This window comes from Anolis carolinensis, chromosome 4 (assembly GCF_035594765.1).
Source record: "Anolis carolinensis isolate JA03-04 chromosome 4, rAnoCar3.1.pri, whole genome shotgun sequence".
Classification (NCBI taxonomy): Eukaryota; Metazoa; Chordata; class Lepidosauria; order Squamata; family Dactyloidae; genus Anolis; species Anolis carolinensis.
Window position 1 is genome coordinate 4,902,260 of NC_085844.1, and position 22,053 is coordinate 4,924,312.

The following is a 22,053-nucleotide window of genomic DNA, read 5'->3' on the forward strand; positions in this document are numbered from 1 at the left end:
AGACAGAAATGCTGGACCACTCTGACAAACCGCATGTCAGACGACACAGAGAAGCCATTGAAATCCACAAACATGGATAACTTCAACAGAAAGGAGGAAACCATGAAAATGAACAAAATTTGGCAACCAGCATTAAAAAATTAAAACCAGGACAGTAAATAAGGAACAACACTCAGAAAACGGGAATTCCAGACAGGAACCAATCAGGGCCAGCTAACACTTCCCAACAAAGAATCCCCCCAGGCAGGAAGCAGTCATGCCTTAAAGCTGAAAGGCTCAAGGGGATTAATTGCAACATTCGCACCTGCCTTCAACAGTCAAGAGTTCTTTCTCCCACCCTAGACATTCCACAAATATATAAACCTTCCTTGTCCTAGTTTGCAACAGATCTCACAACTTCTGAGGATGCCTCCTGGGTGAAACATCAGGAGAGAATGCTTCTGGAACATGGCCAGACAGCCTGGAAAACTCAGCAACCCAGTGATTCTGGCCATGAAAAACCTTTGACAACACAAAGGTAGGATGGCTCCAATGACACATGGGCAATGGGACTTGGATGGGATATCACAGAATCTGAAAGAGACCACTAGCCCAATCCCCTTCTGTCAGGCAGAAAGATACAACCCAAGCCCTCCCAACAGATGGCCATCCAGCCTTTGTTTGCCCACGTGTAAGAAGGAGAGTAATAACTTCATTCCCAAATCATGGCACACATTTCACGTCCTTATGCATTTACATACATAACCGGAGTTAGTGAAGCATGAGGGTCCTGTGGGAAAGCTTACCGTGCCTGTCGGCCATGCTGTCGAAAAACATCCAGTTCTCTTTCTCCGGCCCGTACTTCACGAAGGAGACGTAGTGACTGGTCTCGATGCAGAGCACGGCGAAGAGCTCCAGCTTCTCCCGAGGGACCCGCACTCCGCCGCAAGAGCCGTCCCGGCGAAACTCCTGGGGGATGTGCAGCTTGGTGGTCGGGTGGCCTTTGCGATGGTAGTGAGAGTGGACCTGCCAGGACAAAGAGGAGGAAGCCAAGAGGCTTATAATAAGGCCTTTCAAAAGCCTTGCAGAGGAATGGAGTGCTGGGGGAAAGTTACTGCTTCCCGGCCAAAATGTTTTAAGTTGATTCCAAGACAGAGAATAACACCAGGAAGGCATTCAGAGACAAAACATTGTCAGTGACGGTCTTCTGAAGATGCCAGCCACAGATGGAAGTAAAAATAACCTAGTCCCCATGATTCAAATTCTACCCAAACGAATGCATCATATTTCGCACTTTGTTCCATTCTCCTAGATACAACTGGACATCCTACCTCACTCCAATGTTGAGCATGTTCGCACTTTGTGCTCTTTGCCCCAAAGGCACATCATAGATCTCTGCACTTTCGTTTTAACTGACTTACTTAATTGTCCTCCCGTGTTACTCCATTCTCCAAACTGGTGGTCTTGTGTCTCCTTATTTTATGTCTTAAACTGGTTTTATTGTTACTGTATTGCATTTGCATCTATGTCTGATTGTATTGTGCTTTACTTATTTGAATATGCTGTTTTTATCTGTTTTATTCTTTTTTATTGTTTTCAGGCTTCACCCCGTGTTAGCCGCCCCAAGTCCCTATGGGGAGATGAAGGTGGGATAGAAAAATAAAGTAGTAGTAGTAGTAGTAGTAGCTGCTGCTGTTGTTGTTGTTGTTGTTATTATTATTATTACTTAACCCAGCAGTAAAGAACTGGTGGGATCACAAACCTGCAAAAGTATTGGAAAATGAGCACGCAAAGATACTGTGGGATTTCCGAATCCAGACTGACAAAGTTCTGGAACACAACACACCAGACATCACAGTTGTGAAAAAGAAAAAGGTTTGGATCATTGATGTCGCCATCCCAGGTAACAGTCGCATTGACGAAAAACAACAGGAAAAACTCAGCCGCTATCAGGACCTCAAGATTGAACTTCAAAGACTCTAGCAGAAACCAGTGCAGGTGGTCCCGGTGGTGATCAGCACACTGGGTGCCGTGCCAAAAGATCTCAGCCGGCATTTGCAAACAATAGACATTGACAAAATTATGATCTGTCAACTGCAAAAGGCCACCCGACTGGGATCTGCACGCATCATCCGAAAATACATCACACAGTCCTAGACACTTGGGAAATGTTCGACTTGTGATTTTGTGAAACGAAATCCAGCATATCCATCTTGTTTGCTGTGACATAATAAAAATAATAATAATAAAGAGGGTTTGAAGAGACCCCTTGGGCCATTTAGCCCAACTCCCTTCTCCTTTGTGCACCAAAAGCACATGCAAAGCACCCCTAACAGATGGCCACCCAGCCTCAATGTTAATATTAATATTTAATAATAACAACAACAACAACAACAACACTTGGGAAGTGTTTGACTTGTGATTTTGTGATACGAAATCCAGCATATATATCTCATTTGCTGTGTCATACTATGTCTTTGTGTCAATAATAATAATAATAATAATAATAATAATAAAGAGGGTTGGAAGAGACCCCTTGGACCATTTAGTCCAACCCCCTTCTGCCTTTGTGCCGTAAGGGCCGGATAAATGGCTTCGATGGGCCGCATGTGGCCCGCGGGCTGTAGTTTGAGGACCCCTGACTTAAGCAATTCAGGAGGGGAGTGAAGCTTTTAAAACGTCACAAAACACTTTATTCAAACAACGACTTATCTAGATAGGAAAGTAAACAGGATCTATCTCTCTAACGAACTCACAGCAGACATCTCGTCTCTCTTCATGTCCAGAGAACAAAAGCTCAAAAGGGGGTACTCGGGCTTGCCATGTGCTCAGAAAAAGAGGCGTATCAATCAACCTCAGGCATCTATCCATCTAAGTCCTTAATGAGGACTACAAAGCCTGCACAGGATGTGGCTGGGACAGTCATTCCACGCTCCACAGCAACAGGCAGGATCAGAAAAGCATCCCCACAGACAAGAGGCACAGCAGTGACAATAGCTCTGAGGCACCTGGAAGACCTCAGCATTGATCCCACCGTATTGCATATCAAATCCGCTCCAATCTTGCTGTATTTGCCATGAGGTGTGGAAGAGGGGCACGTACCTGGCTGCAGCAAGAGTCGCAGTACTGCTTCAGCCCCACGTCTGCAAACCTCTTGTCTCTGAAGCAGGCAGAGCATTCCTGGGTGGCGACGTCTCCGCACACAAAGCACTCCCGGGGACCTGCGGAGAGAAGCCAGAGGTCAGGCCTTGGCCCCACTCCTGTTTCAATCACACAAGTGTGAGAGCGGTACACTTGGTCGTTATTCAGAGCTTAGCCATGTAAACACAGCCTCACGGCTCTATTATTATTACTTTGCGAGGACTGAATTAAAAGTAATGCCTCCACTTTCGTTACTTGGGTTTGGATGGGAATATTTTAATAAATCAAACACAGAAATAATCCTTAGAATGTTCTCGTTAGCTACCACTATTCACTTCTCCACATAATCACCAGACAATTGGATAAATTTCTGCCAACGATGAACAGGTTTTCTGAAGCCATCACGGAAGAAGTTGACACTCTGTTTCCGCAACCGGCGTCTCACAGGACCCGACGTGCACAGATCTTCCGATAGCCAAGCAAAGCAATCATGTGACCCACACGTTCTTGTGAAATGCCGATTATGCCTCAAATTTCTCTCTGAGTAATATGACGATCGTCCTGAATCAATCTGTCAACCTTTTGTTTGTGAAACTCGGTGGTTGCTGTCACAGGACGTCCAACTCTTTGTTTGTCACGCAAGTCAGATGTTCCCAGCTCAACATCTTTAAACTTACTTGCCCAACGACACACAGGACTCACATCAACACAATCACCATAAACAGCTTGCATTCTCTGATGAATCTCCTTTGGGAATCTCCAATGAATCTCCAATGACTGCACGTTGCTTAAGTCGCATTGACCAACCGTCTGCACAGGATTCCATACTTTGCCCTTTAACAACACAACCATTCAATGCTAAGGCTTCCTGCCAAATGGGACTGTAGAGGAGAGTCTACTGAACAAGCTGGGACCTGCCGCAGACCGGGACTGCCATCTGCTGAGGTGTTACGAAGGTGGAGGCATTACTTTTCATTCAACTCTCGTATAATAGTCCCAGGTCTATTTCAAGGAAAAAGAATTAATTGGCAGAGGAGATTCCCCAAAGAATACAGAGCTGTAAGAATGAAAAGGAACCCAAATCCCTCCCTGCTCAGTCCAAGACCCAATGCACTGCTCTGCCCCAAATGAACCTCCACAGCCATTTTTGGGCCAATGGATTTATTGTCTGCACAACAATGTGCTGTGCTCCAAGGATAACACATTGGGTAAGGGGACCCTTTGTATTGGCAATGGAAAGCGTATCTCCCCTGCATCCCCATCTCTCCCCTTTCCCTACTAATAACTTACTATCCAGAAGCAGGTCAGTGATGTCCAACTCCAAGGAAGGGACGATTTTGCTGAACATTTTGTATTCTTTCCCAAAACGTGGCATTTGAATGATAAAGCAGGACGGGATCTAGACAGAGAGAAAAATTCAGACTCAGATCCCAGCTGGACGCAGCTGAGCTCCAGGCTCTTCTCCAAGGCACATCAATCCTCATCATCAATTCATATTTATTACTCGCCTGTCCTTTTGGTTTGAGGTGGGGCACAACAGAGTCAGACAAAAGCATGTATTAAGGCAAGATTATCTGCTGATCCCAGCGGTACTAGGCTTTATTTATATACAAGGCTATTTACAACTCCAAACACCATAACTCTCAGGACACATGTTCCCCAGCAAGGGAAAAGCACGGCACGTTGGCTCAGCACAGCCGAGAGTCTGTTATCAGAACAAGTCCTCCCAATATTCCACAGTCTGACAAATGTCCCGTCTGCATAGTTGAAAGGGAAGTCTTGACCCATTGGCCCTGCAAGCTATCAATCAGGGCTGGCATGCAATTAATTCCTCTGCTGCTGGAAAGCTTGCCGGAACACAGATGCACAATCCAACATTTGATCTAACATTTCCCTCTATAATAAACAAGCCACACTGACATAGTAGCTATGGTCTAAGTGAAACTAGAACAAGGACTGAACATTTTCAGCAATGTGGTCACTTAAATTGGTCCAGGTACATGCTCGTTCTGTGCAATAAAGGTTTAACTGACTGTTATGTTTAAATTTATTGTTTTTCTAATATGGAATTTTTATTATAATGTGTGTTATTGTCATTTTATACTTTTAATATTCATGAAGAAATTGTGGCATTGAATGTTTGCCATTTATATGTACCGTATTTTTCGCTTTATAAGACGCACTTGATGATAAGACGCACCTAGTTTTCAGAGGAGGAAAATGGGGAAAAATAATTTGAACTAAAAGATGACCTAGAACATTTTAATAAAATAACATCTGAGGGGGGAGAAGGGCACCCACCAGCGGTCCTGCTGCCTGCCCGTCCCGTGCGGAGAGGGCGCCTAGCGAGGCCGGGCTCCATCCTGGGCGGGCAGAGCCACAAGAAGGTAGCCATCTTGCCTCCTCCTGCAGAAGGAGCCTCCACAGGGGCGCCGCTTTCGGGGGGCCTGCGGCCATGGTGTCGCTTGTTGTGTTACAAGGAGGCGCAAGGGCGAGCCGCTTCGCCTGCTGCTAGCGCTGGGGACGTGCCAGGCATGCCTCCCCACTCCTTCCTTCCCTCCCTCTTTCCCTCCCTCTTTCCTTCCCCACAGGTGCCTCAGGCACGGAAAGGCCTCCAGGAAGGGCCCAGCCTCCTCCTCCAGCCTTCGAGGGGGCCAGTCTGTCTCCACACGCACACGCACACACACACACACACACACACACGGAAGTGCCTTTTGACTCTAGAAGGGAAGAGGCAGCGCGTTAGTAGGGTGCTTTCTCCTTCTCTCTCTGAGACGAGGGTTACGTGGGGACACTGTCTGCGGGGGGAGGGGGAAGAGCAGCAGCCCACGCCTCACGTCGCGCGTGTGACGGAGCCCATTCAGAGCGAGCGATAAGGGAAAGCAGGAGGGGGAGGAGGAAGAGGGAGGGGGCTCGAGACCGCTTGACAGCAAGATATGAGGGAGGAACTGGCTCTCCCCGCGTTGTTTGGAATGTTTCGGGGAGGGGGGGGGACACACTCTACACTGCTCTCTAATGCAGTTTCAAACTGCATTGTATGGTGAATGTAGATATTGCGTTTTCCCTCTATTTTTTGGGGGGGGGGGGAAAGTGCGTCTTATAAAGCGAAAAATACGGTATGTTAACTGCCCTGAGTCCCTCCGGGGAGAGAGGGCAGTCTAGAAATAAAGTTTTTTAAAATTATTATTATTATTATTATTATTATTATTATTATTATTATCAACACAACGACGTTGTATGGCACAGCAAACAAGATAGATATGCTGGATTTCGTTTCGCAAAACCACAAGTCGAACACTTCCCAAGTGTCTAGGACTGTGTGATGTATTTTCTGATGTGTGCAGATCCCAGTAGGGTGGCCTTTTGCAGTTGGCAGATGGTGATTTTGTCAATGTCTATTGTTTCCAAATGCCGGCTGAGATCTTTTGGCACAGCACCCAGTGTGCCCATCACCACCGGGACCACCTGTACTGGTTTCTGCCAGAGTCTTTGAAGTTCAATCTTGAGATCCTGATAGCGGCTGAGCCACCTTGACGTGGTGGGGGGGCTTAGCTGCTCCAATGATGACTGAGGGCTGTGCTGGCGGTAGTGTAACTACCGGCAGGTCCAACCAAGCCAGAGAGGCCTCAGCTGAGGAGCACAACCAAGAGCACCTAACCCATTAGCATTATGGAGAATCAAACCCAAACGAAGTCTATACTGGCTCGGTCGTCGCCCAGGATAAAAAGGACCGCGGTGGATGCTGCTGATTCTGGACATCCATCGACAAGTGGGCTACGGAATCATCAAAACCCAAATGAACAGTCACAGAAGCGGCAAAAATATACAATGCCAGAAAACCTCACAATTATTATTATTATTATTATTATTATTATTATTATTATTATTATTATTATTATTATTAAAACCTGGCTTTGAGAGAAAGCCTTCAAGAAGTAGTTGTGCAATAAGTTTACTTGAAATCGTGCAATTGACTCCGGATCGGCCTTAGACCTTGTCTTTGGATGCTGTGTCTTAACATTGGATTGTATTTAAATATGTTTTTATGTATGCTTATTTTAATCTTAATGTAACTTTTTATGTTTTATGTTGTAGACACTATGTAGTGTTGTTTCTAAGCCGCCTTGAGTCCCCCCAGGGGTTGAGAAAGGCAGAGTATAAATCTGGTAAATAAATAAATAATGTTTACTGAGCACTGGATTTGGATACACTTTCTCATAGAGCTTCCATCTGCACATCTCTCCTGAAAACAAGGTCATGTGCTTGGGGACCACATCCTTAAAAGCTAAAACTATATGAACTATGAGCCATAATTAATAGGGGAGGGCTTCAGGAACATAGGGGAGGGTCTCCATAACTCACCTCCACCAGCTTGAGATCGGATGACAGGAAGGAATGCTCCACCAGCTGCTGAACGTTGGGCACCACCAAGTCCTCCTGCTTGTCCATGAAGATCTGGTAACAGTAGCACTCTTGCTCCTTGAGGCCCCCGGACCTGAAAGCACCAATCAAGTAAATGGCTTCTCCATGGCCCTTGGTGTATTCTGCCCTGCTCCCACAAAGGGAATTCCTACTACACTCAGGCAGGAAAAAATGAAATGCGTAGAGTCTTGTTGAAGGCTTTCATGGTCTTTAAACACCTCACTTTCCAAGTAAACATATAATTAAGCTATGGTTTTTTGTGAATAAACTATGTTATTTTGAAATCACATCAATGTGGAAAATCACTCTGCTGATTGACTAAATGTAAACAAAACCTGAGAATCTTGTACCATTTAGGAATCATCAAATTATAATGCTAACAATGAGTATTTCTAATAATTAGCATTAGGAGATTTGTCACCTGGGTACATAAGCTAGTTGTTAACATATGATTTTGTTGAAGGCTTTCATGACCGGAATTCACAGGGTTATTGTGTGTTTTCCGGGCTGTGTGGCCATGTTCCAGAAGCATTCTCTCCTGATGTTTCGCCCACATCTATGGCAGGCATCCTCAGAAGTTGTGAGGTATATTGAAGAAAAAAAAACTAAGCAAAGGAGGTGTATATATCTGTGGAAGGTCCAGGGTGGGAGAAGGAACTCTTGTCTGTTGGAGGCCAGTGTGAATGTTTTAATTAATCACCTTGATTAGCATTAATGGCCTTGCCAGAATCATATCCTAGCTTCTTCCTGGCTGGAGGAATATTTTGTTCAGAGCTGTTAGCTGCCCCTGATTGATTTATGTCTGAAATTCCTCTGTTTACAGAGTGTTGTTCCTTTTTTACAACACTCTGGCAAAGCCATTAATGCTAATCAAGGTGATTAATTACAACATTTTATTTATTTATTTATTTATTTCCAATATTTCTACCCCGCCCTTCTCCCCGAGGGGACTCAGGGCGGCTTACACAACTGGTAGGATCACTACCAGTACATCATAATACAATAAAATAAGAATAAAACAGTTAAAATAATTAAATAACATAATAAAATACAATATATAAAATTTAAAACAATGCAACACCAAATATATATACCAATCATTCACACTGGCCTTCAACAGACAAGAGTTCCTTCTCCCACCCTGGACCTTCCACAGATATAGAAACCTTCCTTGCTTAGTTTTTTCCAATATACCTCATAACCTCTGAGGATGCCTTCCATAGATGTGGGCAAAACGTCAGGAGAGAATGCTTCTGGAACATGGCCATAGAGCCTGGAAAACACACAACAACCCTGAAATGCAAAGGAATGGGATGGGTGACATCTGGCTCGAAAGCAGTCCAAGTGAAAGGGATTTAGAACTCTTAATAGATCGCAAACTGAATATGATCCAAAAGTGTGAATGTGGCAGCTAAAAAGATCAAGGTGATACCAGGCTGCATTAAAAGGAGGATAGTGTCTAGATCAGGCATGGACCAACTTGGGCCCTCCGGGTGTTTTGGACTTCAACTCCCACAATCCCTAACAGCCGGTAGGCTGTTAGGAATTGTGGGAGTTGAAGTCCAAAACACCCGGAGGGCCCAAGTTGGCCCATGTCTGGTCCAGACTGAAGGAAGCAATAGTTCCACTCTATCCTGCTTTGGTCAGATGTAAGCTGGACTCACCGTGCATCCAGTTCTGAGCAATGTACAGCTGGCAGTGTAGTAGCCAGCTGCAATAAATCACTATGACCAAGAGGTCATGAGTTTGAGCCCGTGTCGGAGTGAGCACCCAACCATTAAAATAAAAAATAGCCCTGCTCGTTGTTGACCTAAGCAACCTAAAGACAGTTGCATCTATCAAGTAGGAAACTTAGGTACCACTTATGTGGGGAGGCTAATTTAACTAATTTACGACACCATAAAAATCGTCCAGTGGCGTTTGGAATGAGGAAGTATCCAAGGACTCGGCATCACAGTGAATGATGAAGCAGCTGCTCCCCCCGTGGTCGGAATGGAGCATACCCTCAGGAAGCTGGAAAAAGTTAAATTGCCTCTGTCTGTTTTTGTCTCTGTCTCTATGTTCATATGGCACTGAATGTTTGCCATGTATGTGTACATTGTGATCCGCCCTGAGTCCCCTTCGGGGTGAGAAAGAAGGGCGGGATATAAATACAGCAGAGTCTCACTTATCCAACATAAACGGCCTGGCAGAACGTTGGATAAGCAAATATGTTGGATAATAAAGAGAGATTAAGAAAAAGTCTATTAAACATCAAAATAGGTTATGATTTTACAAATTAAGCAGCAAAACATCATGTTATACAACAAATTTGACAGAAAAAGTAGTTCATTACAGATTAATGCTATGTAGTAATTACTGTATTTACGAATTTAGCACCAAAATATCACAATGCATTGAAAACATTGACTACAAAAATGCGTTGGATAATCCAGAATGTTGGATAAGTGAGACTCTACTGTACTGTAAATAGATACATGAAATACATGAAAAATAATGGACAAACTGGAATGTGTCCAGAGAAGGGAGACCAAAATGGTCAAAGGTCCGGAAGCCAAGGTATATGAGAAGTGGTTTAGGGAGTTAGGTATGTTTAATTTGGAGAAAAGAAGGCTGAGAGAAGAGGACACGAGAATCATGTTAAAATATTTGGAATCAGATCCCATTGAAGAGAAGGGGCAAGCTTGTTTTCTGCTGCTCTGGAGACTAGGACACAATGCAATTGATTCAAATTGCAGGACAAGAGATCCCATCAAATAATATGTCAACAACAGGGTTTTGCTTTTGCCTTTCCATTCAATTTCCCTTTGTTGGGATATCAGTTACTACAAGGTTAGAAGCCAAACGTAAATGGGAGGATCCAATCACAACAGCATTCTCAATGCAAGAATCAGCCTGAAATCATCATCATCATCATCATCATCATTTAATTACTTATTAATTGCCCTCCATCCACGATGCTCTAGGCGATTTACAAGATAAAATTCTAAAGGATAAAAATACATACATACAAATATTAATAAAATTAACATAGATTAAAAGCTCTAGGAAATACAGTCCTTCCCCTTCTCACATTTTTATGTCTACAAAGAGACACCCCAGTTCCCATTCACTAGTCAAGCGAAAGCATCTCCTCACAAATACATTCTTTTTTTTTTCCTGAAAAGAACATGGACTTACTGCAGTTTCAGAAGTGGCTCTATCCCCAGGATGTGATGCATAATGAGATTGAGGAACTCCTCCGGGTCTGCAAAGTCAAAGGAAAAGTACTAATTAGATGTTACCCCTTGGTTGTTATGTACTCAGCTTTTATTACTGCTATTTAAATATATAATTAATAGGCTTGCTGTGAGCTTTCCGGGCTGTCTGGCCATGTTCCAGAAGCATTCTCTCCTGACATTTCACCCACATCTATGGCAGTCATCCTCAGAGATTGTGAGGTGAGCATTAAATCAAGTGAATAGTAATCAAGTAATCCCGGGCTGTGGCGCAGGCGAGAGAGCAAGCCAGCTACAATTAACTGCAATGAATCACTGACCAGGAGGTCATAAGTTCGAGGCCAGCTCGGAGCTATGTTGTTTGTCTTTGTTCTATGTTAAAAAGGCATTGAATGTTTGCCTATATGTGTAATGTGATCCGCCCTGAGTCCCCTTCGGGGTGAGAAGGGCGGAATATAAATGCTGCAAATAAATAAATAAATAAATAAATAAATACTCAAGAGGTAGCTTTGGCCATTCCTTGTAAATCCCAAACTTTCTGACGAGGGAATTCAGGAGTTTTCCTTATCATCATAAACAATTGTGACGGATGTCAGGCTCAGAAACAACACTCAAGAATGGAACAAAGCTTTGGATCAAATGGAGATTTGAGCCACAGATCTCCCAGCAGAATCACAAATACCACAGTGATAAGAAACCTCAAAAGAGGCAAGAGACACCCGCACCTTTCTCAGATGTGGCAAAGCTGGAGCACTCCCCCTTCTCCGTCAACTGGCGCCGGAGGTCCATCACACTTTTTGCGGCCACAAAGCCATTCCTACATAGGGAAGGAAATGGTCTCTCTGGTGACGATGCAAACAAAAAGAAATCCACATCCCCCCAAAAACTACAGGAAGTAGTAATCAGACTTTGTATAGGCATGTTGTATATATGGGCAGGAGGGTGTTTTGAACTTTGCCCATGCCTGCCTTCAGGTCACCTGTGGTCTTATGGAGAGCCCATGAACATCCTTATTTTCTTAGGCAAGGAATGCACAGAAGTTTATATCTTCTGAAATATTACCTACAGCACCTGATATTTGTTGGTGTTCTCTCCTCCAAGTACTAACAAGGCTTAACCCTGCTTAGCTTCAAGATCAGCCAGGATCTAGCTCATTGGCAGCCTCCCAGGCAACGGCTAACGTTATGTCCATTAACATTCAAGTTCCAAGTTACGTAGAAATTAACTATATTTGCACAGAATTCCATCTAATTGTAGGAAAAGAAACAGCTCCAGCTGAAACTGCTAAACTGTCAAATCTGACTAAAAAACCTTATTGGCTGATCAGCCCAATTCACTGACCTCTGTCAAAATATTCACATCTTCAAATTGTCAAAACTGATTCCAGTCTGAACTCACTGTTAATAAGAATTATAATAAACTTTATTTATACCCAAAGGGATGCGGGGCGGCTCACAAAGCACTCAAGGTGCAACAAGCAAAATACAAAAAGTGCAGAAACAAAACATAAACAATGAACAGCCAACATAAAAAAAAATCACAATTTCAATACCCCGATTAAAAAAAGTAAAATAAGGAAATTGCTGCAAATAAAACCAGCAGTATTAGTAGTTGAAAAAATCTAGTCAGATACTCTACAAAACAACATTGTTGCATACACATAAGATAATTTCATTGTGTGTTCCCAATAACGATGTTGGTAAATTGTTTTGATCTAGTATGAAATTGTGCTAAGAGTTTAAAACTGTTTGTCTGTGTGTGCGTAATCCAGTAGTGCAGTGGCTAAATGCATAGAGTGGGAATGAATTGCTAGAGTGTAACTGTTGGGAGGTTCCGCTTTGTAGTCGGATATACATCAGTTTGAGATAAGAGAGCAATGGAATGTGTTCTCTCCTGAAGCGTGCTCCGATGGAGTTCGAGGGAGCATGGATATTGTCTGGCAAACTGTGTACCTAAGTTGTAAATAAAGTTTGAGCCACTTTTATAGCTGAAACTGAAGGAGTCTGAAGTTTGACCCATGCGATCTGAGCAACAGCCAGAATCGTCGGAGTGGAATTGAGACTTAGGAAGGTAATTTGTCTCAATCAACCAAATCTTGACAAACGATGGATGATTTTTGGTAAGAACTATTTTGAAAAGGGTGCAATTTACACTAGGAAATACGCATGAGTCATTGGCATTGATTCCCCTGCTTCTCTGTTCCACTTTGCAGCCTCATCTCACAAGACCATCTCTTTGTTGGTGTTATTTGTTGTAAGTGTGAAATGTGTGAAATATTAGATCAAGTGTTTTGCTGTTGGGTTTTTTGCAAGTGAGTATTCCGGCATGCTTTCCAGCAGCATACGAGTTAATCGCAAGCCAGCTTGATTGATAACCTGCTGAGCCAATAGGTCAAACCTTCCGGTCTTAGCAGCACGGACAGGACATTCGTCATTCGGCAATGGAATGTGGGAGTTGCCAGCAGGACTTCTTCGCAGATGATAGGCAAAGAGAGGACATGCTTTGCCTTTGCTTGGAAAGCATGAGTCCTAAGAGCGATGGACTTTGTAATTGTATATAGTTGTATATAATAAAGCCTTAGAACCGCTGGGATCAGCTGAATTACGACTGTGGTGTCGTTTATCGGTGCTGCTTAGCCAGTTGTTTAAGTGGTCTGACTGAAGATGAATTGGTGAGAGGCCTGACTCACCAATAAATCAAGGTGGTTTAAAGCTAATTAACCCCCTGACACGCTTACTCAAAATTTTCCCGATTCAATTGTTGACAAACACCCCCCCACACACCACCACCCCCCAGTTCTCCTGACCAAAGCTTATCTCCTTGACTTTCTAGAAAATGACACGTCTACACAAAAAGCTGTGCTCGCATAGTGCAACTCCGCAGGTGCAAAACATAGATGTGGCCAGAGGCAAAGAAAAAGAAGCAATTGATGACTGTTTCAGTTTACTGAAGACATGCAATTAGCAACTTACTGCCTGAGAGGGTTGACAATTTTGTCTCGGAGGATCTTCTGGACGTGCCAATCCCGAGGGAGGGCCGGCATGAAGAGCATGGAATCCAGTACGGAAGTGCAAGAGAAGAGGCTGCAGGCGAAAGAGGGTGGGATTTAATTCTCATTACCAAAGCAAATGGCTTGTTGCATCCATTTGGGAAGGACCGCTGTTGAGCCGCCTACCTGAAAAGCGCGGCATCCATGTAGCAAGAGTTGCAATGTCCTTGGATGCCCCGCATCCGCCCGTGCAGGATGTTCACCGCCATGTCGTCCCGGAGGGGAGGGGAGTTGCTCAGCACTGCATCCGGCGCATCCGGTGCACTGGAGTATTTTTCTAGAGGAGGGAGAAAGAGGGCTCACGTGACTTTCTATGGCTGAAATGGGGCTCAGAAACTGCTGCTCTCATTTGTACTGCTGATTCGGTAATTTCAAAAAGGAAAAAATGTTAAAAATGTAAATGAGCAATAACAGCAGTTTTAGCAGATCAGAAGCTTCTTGAGCAGAGCAGCAGAGCCAATGAGCTTCAGCAACTACGGAAGCAGAATCAAGCTTTAAAGACATTATTGAAAGAACCACATTTTTATATAAGAAAGTTAAGGTCTAGCTATGTAACTATTCATCTCTCTCTGGAGACATCTTGTCTCTCTCCATGCTCACAGGAGAAAAACAAATGGAGGGCTCAGGGACTTGACATGAATAAAGAGAGAAGTATCAATCTAACAAACAGAAGAAGGCCGACACAGAGGGCAATGGGAAAAGGGCTGTTCCCATCAACTAACTCATCTACCTATCTAGTTCCTTGATGAGGACTATAAACCTGGGCAGGATGTGGTTGAGTTCCAACATTGGTCATGTTGGGACTCAGCAGGATGCTGGGAATGGTGGGTTTCCTATTGAGGAGTCTGTGTGTGATCAGGGTGAATTGCAGGCTTTTGATCCGAGAGAAATGCTAACAGAGAATGTTTTGGATTCCAGTGCTCATTCCTTAGCAACACTGAAGAAAAAGGAAACCGGTTAAAAATCCATTTCTCTAGGGAATCAGCCTTCAGCTGATGGGGAGTTTTCCCGCGATATCAGATTACGTCTTTGCACAGAGGGAGTAAAGGATAGATTAATTAGGCATTCAGTGAGGCTCTGTGGGAAGTCCTTGAAATCCAGGTGTCAAAGATATGATCTCATGGCTTCTTGGTCAGGCTTGGGCTTAAATTGAGTGATGTTTACTTGGTGCCCCAGAGCTGACAACGTTGCCAAAAGCTTCAGGTCTTAACTCTCAAGTCCATGTTTCAAGTATCCTGTGTTTGCCTAGGTTTCTGGAAGAATTTTGCCTTGGGAAAAGTTCTGATTTCATGCTTATGAATTCATGCCTGTGATCTTGACTTCCTTGATTCCATGTATCTTGCAATTTTCGGGCTATTGTTCTATTATTATGGACTACTGATACTTTATATCTCCTTTTCTGCTGCTCTTTTGGAAAATGCCCTTTTCCCCTTCATACATGCTTTCCCCAATAAACTGCTGTAGTTAGTACTACTGGATGTGGTGTTGGGTGAAAAAAGTGTCTCAAGTCTAGAGTGCAATGGTTCATCCCCAGCCCTTCCAGACAGGCCCTATATCCCAGGATCCGATCCCAGATTTTCTGTTTATCCTAGATTATCTGGCAGTGCAGACTCATATAATCAAGTTTAAAGCTGAAAACCTGAAATTAGATCCTGGGATATAGGGCACGTCTGGAAGGGCCCATAGTCAGACATTCAGGCCCATTTGCTGACAAGACAGCACTTCTAGAGAGACATGATGTAGAACAGTCCTAATTTATCAGAAGTGAAATTCTGAGGAGATAAAGGACATGTGAAAAGAAGCAACTAGCAGACTTTATGGGAAACCACTGCATGAGGGCTGCAGGCAACAATTCGATACTCATCACGTTGATTAATAAATATAAAACAGGATATTTCAAGTACTTGGCAATGACATGGAAATAACCTACCCAGCTCAATAGGCTCTTGGGAGATCAGGTCCTTAGGGTGAAAGCGTCTGTCCGGCTGGCACACCTCCATCTTCACAAAGAGCCCCCGCTTTGGGGGGCAGAGGAAATAGCGAACGCCCTCAAACTCACCATCTGAAACTCCTTTCTCTTCATCCTGTGAGGAAGAGCGACACTTCTGAGACCATCAGCAACACAGGGATGGAGATTCTCTCTAAGAAGAGCTCACCCATGTTGCACCCCAGCCAGAGTTCACTTTGCCCTCAACACCAACAAGAAAACCAAAAGTTATAGTAAAACAGTTTATATATAATCTCCATAGAAATATAAAAAGGGAAAATCTCCATAGAAATAATAAAAAGGCAAAAAGGCAAAATCCAAGAGATAATGAGGAAAAACAGTCAAACAAGCTGTTGGAGTAATGGCTTGTGTGGTGTGAAATGTTCACACATTGTTAAAACTAGTGTGTGCAATTCCAGTAGAGAAATGGTTAAATGCATAAAGTTTTACTGCTAGAGTGACATTGTGTAGCTTCCGTTACGGTGGGTGTTGACAGTTTCACTGGTAAGTTTTCTTCGCCGGTCACCATCAATCTAGTCGGATATGTGGATGAGATTCTCCGGCTGTGTGCTTTATAAATAGTTGTAATTACTGCAATAAAAGTTAAGTACCGTTGGGTGCGTCTAAGCAGATCACTAGATTGCCCACGGAGGGGAGATCGAGACAGAGATCTGGATAAGTCTCAATTAAACCCTCACATCGACACAAACAATAAGCCAAACCAAGCTGTCAATAGGAAAACAATCCAAAGATAATCATCCAAATAGTTCAAAGCTGTTTCATGAAACAAGGTACAGAAATCTTAAAATCCAACATGAGAGTAAATCCAGAGAACAAGGACCAAAACATGAACATGAATCCAAAAACCAGACTATAAAAATTTCTTTTACTATGCATCCACACTCCCCAGGTCTTGAAGTAGGACATCAACTGGAAACAAGGCTTGAGATCCTCACTGTTAAGTGACATTCCCTGATCTAAGTCTAATGAAAACACTCTTTTCATTTAAAGACCATAGGACATGCAATCATGCCGTTGGTATCTGCTTTGACACTTCAAGGTTTTCTCACAAATTTGGTCTGTCCTCTGGAGCTTCATTCCCTGCTCCCTAAAATTGGGCTTCAAACTCCTACTATTGAAGCAGGTGTATTCTCAGAGGAAACTTCCCTCTCATGAGAAACTTCACTCTCTTGCAGCTCCTTATCTTGCGATGCTAAGGAACTATTAGGGCAAAGGATCATCTCCCTATCGTCCGGCTCAGAAGCTGTTGCCCTCTCCAGCCCCTTTTCACAGGCAGAATCCTGTTCTAAAATCTCCTCATTTTCCTGACTGGAAAACCCATCAGTTCTCACAACTATCCTCTCATGAGCAGCATTTTCAGTCACTAGCTGAACTACAGTAACAAACAAACAACTGATTTCTTATTGTTCATGACAGCTTGCTTTCAAGTGAGACAGAACTCATACTGTGGCTGAGCGTCAAGTATGAATTTAGGTCAGATGAAAGTGAGTAACAGAGCTGAGCGTGCATCAGTCCACAGACAGCACTAAAGTACAAATGTCTGAATGGACCTCACTTAGCGCTAGGGTGGAAGAGGAGAAGAGATAAAATGGAACCCAGGGGGATCACATTATTATTATTATTATTATTATTATTATTATTATTATTATCATCATCATCATCATCATCATCATCATCATCATCATCATCGTATATTTATTACCCTCCTCTCCTCATTGCTAGGGGCAAGGTGCACTACTGTCCTTGTATCTTTCTGTCAGAAACAAGCAGTCCTGAAATGCCTACTAGTCCTTCTACTTGGACTATCAATACCTCTTAATCGGTGAGACTATGCTGGGAAGTCTGAACAAGTCAACTAGGAGATGGGATCCAGCTCAAACTCAAGTCACTGGAGAGCCATTACTGGGAGAGAGCCCAAGGCACTTCCACCTCCAAAATACTGCTACCAATGGTTTCCTGTTGACTTTGTGCCTTGTAACTCACTGATACAGTTCTGCCTTTCACAGCACTTCTCTGTCCTGTTGCTCTCAAACTGATGGGGGGGAAATGGAGCTGAAGGATATCAAAAGCACATAAACTGGGAACTCTTCACATCACTTACCAGCTCTATCCCAGCCATTTTCTGCTGAGTTTTAGGCAGGCAGCCAATCCAGCGGATTGTTCCCGTGACTGCGCTCCCCTTCTCTAGGTTAATCTGAACCACGGAGTTGATGCTCAAGGGTGGCTTGCTTTCCTTCTCTTCTGCGCTCTCACTTCCCATCTGCTTCGGCTGTTCTTGAAAAGGTCCAAAATCGGTGTCTAGCTCAAGCCCTGGAAAGCAACACATACATTCCGCAAATTCATTGCCATTTCATTGCCTTCTTTTGTTGAAGGCTCAAAGTGGGAGCTGGTGGTGGAAGCAGGGCTGAGTGAGAAAGGGACTCCTAGTTTATTACTCTCTTCAACAAGGTTAGACACAGCAGGGGCATTGGGATAGTTGGCCTGCTCCTGCTAAGCCTAAGGAACCATTAGATGAATTATAGAGTCTCCAGAATCCAAAAGGAATAGAAGACTCCAGTTCTTTTAATACTGGGAGCCAGATTTTGTTCCCTTTGCAGAATGTGGACAATTTCAACGGAAAGGAGGAAACCATTAAAATGAACAAAATCTGGCTACCAGTATTAAAAAGTCTAAAATCAGGACAATAAAGAACAACACTCAGAAAACTGGGGAATTACAGACAGAAAACAATCAGGGCCAGCTAACACCTCCTAACAAAGGATTCCCCTAGGCAGTAAGCAGCCCGTCCTTGGAGCTGCAAAGCCATTGAATGCTAATAAGGTGACCAATTGCTACATTAATACTTGCTTCAAACAGACAAGAGTTCTTTCTCCCGCCCTGGACTTTCCACAGATACCCCTCTTGCCTAGTTTTCAACAGACCTCACAACCTCTGAGGATGCCTGCCATAGATGCAGGAGAAACGTCAGGAGAGAATGCTTCTGGAACATGGCCAGCCAGTGCAGAAAACTCACAGCAATCCTCTGTACAAGATGCTTGTAATTTTGCAAAATCTCAACGGCAGATGAAGTATTAGCTGTGTTGCAGCTGATACTGAGAGTCCGGTAATGGCAATTGATGTTTACTATTAAGTTAAGAAGTGTCACCAATACACTTGACACTGAGATATTTGGAAAAAATTGCAGCTGAAAACTTTGCTGAAATATGTCAAAAGGATTTGTGAAAATTCTGCAAAGGGGAGGAACTACTGTACATAGACTCAAGATAAGGCTAGAAAATTTAGGGGGAAAACTAAGCTGATTCACACACATGTCTTAACTCCTTTACCACACTGCCCTGACTAATCCAGATTAAAATAAAGGATCTGTGACTCACTCTGCTGGCCTAGTAGACATAAATGGTGACTAACATAGAACAGTAGTCTAAAATAGCCCAGACATCTACATAAGGCAAGTTTGTAGAAGCAAAAGGCAAGTCATGTTTTCCCAGCAGTTTGAAAGAGGAACATACCTGCTACAAAAAGAAACCCCAAAATATACCAGCCTTGTCACTAGTTCATTCCAAAGTACTAATGTTGATATGTCTTAAGACAGCTGCCATGCAGGGATAGGACAGTCTCCTGTCCTTCCAGCCCAGTGGTTCCCAACATGTGGTTCATGGACCACCAGTGGTCCCCAAGAACTAAAATATAGTCTGCAACCTCACTGTTACTACACCGTTGGCTGGTCTCATGAAGCTCATAGTGCCGAAGCAACAGAGATGTTAGAAGGGGAGAGGCTGACTACCCACGAAAGGCACAACAAGCCTCCTGACTGCTGCTTCTCCTCCTTCCCGGAGAGGAGCCATTCCATGTGGCGCCTGAAATATGGCAATTGATGTTTATTATTTTATGCCTGTTCCTGGGGTTATTTGAGGTGCTGATTCAGAAAACTGCATTGGATAGACCACATCAGCTCTAGATTATTTAAAATGGTTTTCTGTGGGTCAGCAGATGGTCAACCTTCAATTTGGTTTGGTTGTTTGGCATGCAAATTCAGAAAATTGCACTGGATAGACCACATCAGCTCTAGATTATTTAAAACAGTTTTCTGTGGGCAAGCAGATAGTCAACTTTAGATTTGGTTTGGTTATTTGGCATGCAGATTCAGAACATTGCATTGGATAGACCACGTCAGTTCTAGATGATTTAAAATGGTTTTCTGTGGGTGAGCAGATGGTCAACTTTCAATTTGGTTTGGTTGTTTGGCATGCAGATTCAGAAAATTGCACTAGATAGACATCAGCTCTAGATTATTTAAAATGGTTTTCTGTGAGTGAGCAGATGGTCAACTTTGGATTCGGTTTGGTTATTTAGCATGCTGATTCAGAAAATCGCATTGGATAGACCACATCAGCTCTAGATTATTAAATATGGCTTTCTGTGGGAGAGCAGATGTCATCTTTATATTCGGTTTGGTTATTTGGCATGCTGATTCAGAAAATTGCATTGGATAGACAACATCAGTTCTAGTTTCTGATACAGAACATATGCCACCCAGTAGTCGCCATCTGCTTGCCCACAGAAAACCATATTTAATAATCTAGAGCTGATGTGGTCTATCCGATGCAATTTTCTGAATCAGCACCCCAAATAACCAAATGGAATCTAAAATTGACCAAAAACTGATTCGTAACCCTTTTGGTACTAATGTTGGAGAGTGGTCGCTGGTCAAAAAGAGGCCGGGAAGTGGTCTAGCCTCCAGGAAAGGGAAAGTAGAGCTGCACCAAAGAAGAGAACACCCAAAGGCCCATTCACCTGGAGACAGAAGCTCCTCTTTCACCACGTAATCCATGGGGATAACTCGGAAATTGTCTGTTGACCCGACTTCTTCCTACAAACCGGAAAAGAAAAACCATTACAGGTCCAAGTTAACGTGATGGTGGTAAGGTACTCCCCTCCATTTCTATTACAGATAACAGTTACTCTTGGACTCATTCGTGAATGCATCTTCCCCTATGAACCCACCCAGGCTCTAAGATCTGCTGGGGAGGCCTCTCGACCCCACCTCCTTCTCAAGTGCGGTTGGTGGGTATGAGAGGGAGAGAGGGCCTTCTCAATGGTGGCCCTCAAGCGACGGAATGCCCTCCCAAAGGAGATTAGATTAGCTCCCACCCTGGATTCCTTCCAGAAGAATCTGGAAACGTGGATGTTCACAGGTGTCTTCTTGTAACTGATAATTAATTGTCCATGCGCTTTACCTAGGCCTTAGGAGCCCCCAGTAGCGTAATAATAATAATAATAATAATAATAATAATAATAATAATAATAATAATAATAATAAAAACTTTATTTATACCCCGCCACCATCTCCCCAACAGGGACTCGGGGCGGCTTACATGGGGCCATGCCCAGGACAATACAATATAGCAAAATATAAAAACAACAAATCATAATACAATTAAACAATACAATAAATAATCATGTACAGTACAACACAAAATCAAAAGCGTAGTCGGTTAAAGCCTTGTGGCTTGAAGGTTGGGTTTCTAATTGGAAGGTTGCTGGCTCAAATCCAACCTGGGGAGCATGCGGATGAGCTCACTCTATCAGCTCCAGCTCCATGCAGGGACATGAGAAAAGCCTCCCACAAGGATGGTAAAAACATCAAAAGCATCCGGGCGTCCCCTGGATAACGTCCTTGCAGACGGCCAATTCTCTCACACCAGAAGCAACTTGCAGTTTCTCAAGTTGACATAAAAAAAACCCTAGGCCTTGGCCATTTCATGTACTTTATTACCTTTAGTCGCTCCCATCCCCATTCACTGAAGAATATGCACTTTCAGGTTTCCATTTCCCTTTAAAATGGCCCATGTACTATGGTGCTTGACTACTGATTGGGATTACTGTCTATGTTTTAAGTTACTTTAACTTTTATAAGATGTGTTATTATACTGCGATTTTATTGTGCTACTGTTTTTATTGATATAATACTATTTTGGGCTTGTTTCAGTGTAAGCTGCCCTGAGTCCTTTGGGAGATGGAGAGGGGTATAAATAAAGATTATTATTATTGTTGTTGTTGTTGTTGTTGTTATTATTATTATTATTATTATTATAGTCTGACACAGCAAACAAGATAGATATGCTGGATTAGGTATCACAAAATCACAAGTTGAACACTTCCCAAGTGTCTAGGACTGTGTGATGTATTTTCGGATGATGTGCGCAGTTCCCAGTAGGGTGGCCTTTTGCAGTTGG

General features: G+C 43.3%; 1 protein-coding gene across 1 annotated transcript in view; it reads right to left on the minus strand.

Moving 5' to 3' along the window:
- LOC103281743 (ubiquitin carboxyl-terminal hydrolase CYLD) overlaps positions 1-22,053 on the minus strand; it is a 33,800-nt gene that overhangs the window by 2,432 nt on the left and 9,315 nt on the right. Inside the window, exons 4-14 of the mRNA XM_062979921.1 lie at positions 20,612-20,687; positions 17,919-18,127; positions 15,740-15,893; positions 13,936-14,086; positions 13,733-13,843; positions 11,486-11,577; positions 10,723-10,789; positions 7,483-7,615; positions 4,411-4,519; positions 3,082-3,200; positions 786-1,005 (exon numbers count right to left, since the gene is read on the minus strand). Of these exons, the coding sequence (XP_062835991.1) occupies positions 786-1,005; positions 3,082-3,200; positions 4,411-4,519; positions 7,483-7,615; positions 10,723-10,789; positions 11,486-11,577; positions 13,733-13,843; positions 13,936-14,086; positions 15,740-15,893; positions 17,919-18,127; positions 20,612-20,687 (1,441 nt within the window). The remainder of the gene's footprint in view (positions 1-785; positions 1,006-3,081; positions 3,201-4,410; positions 4,520-7,482; positions 7,616-10,722; positions 10,790-11,485; positions 11,578-13,732; positions 13,844-13,935; positions 14,087-15,739; positions 15,894-17,918; positions 18,128-20,611; positions 20,688-22,053) is intronic.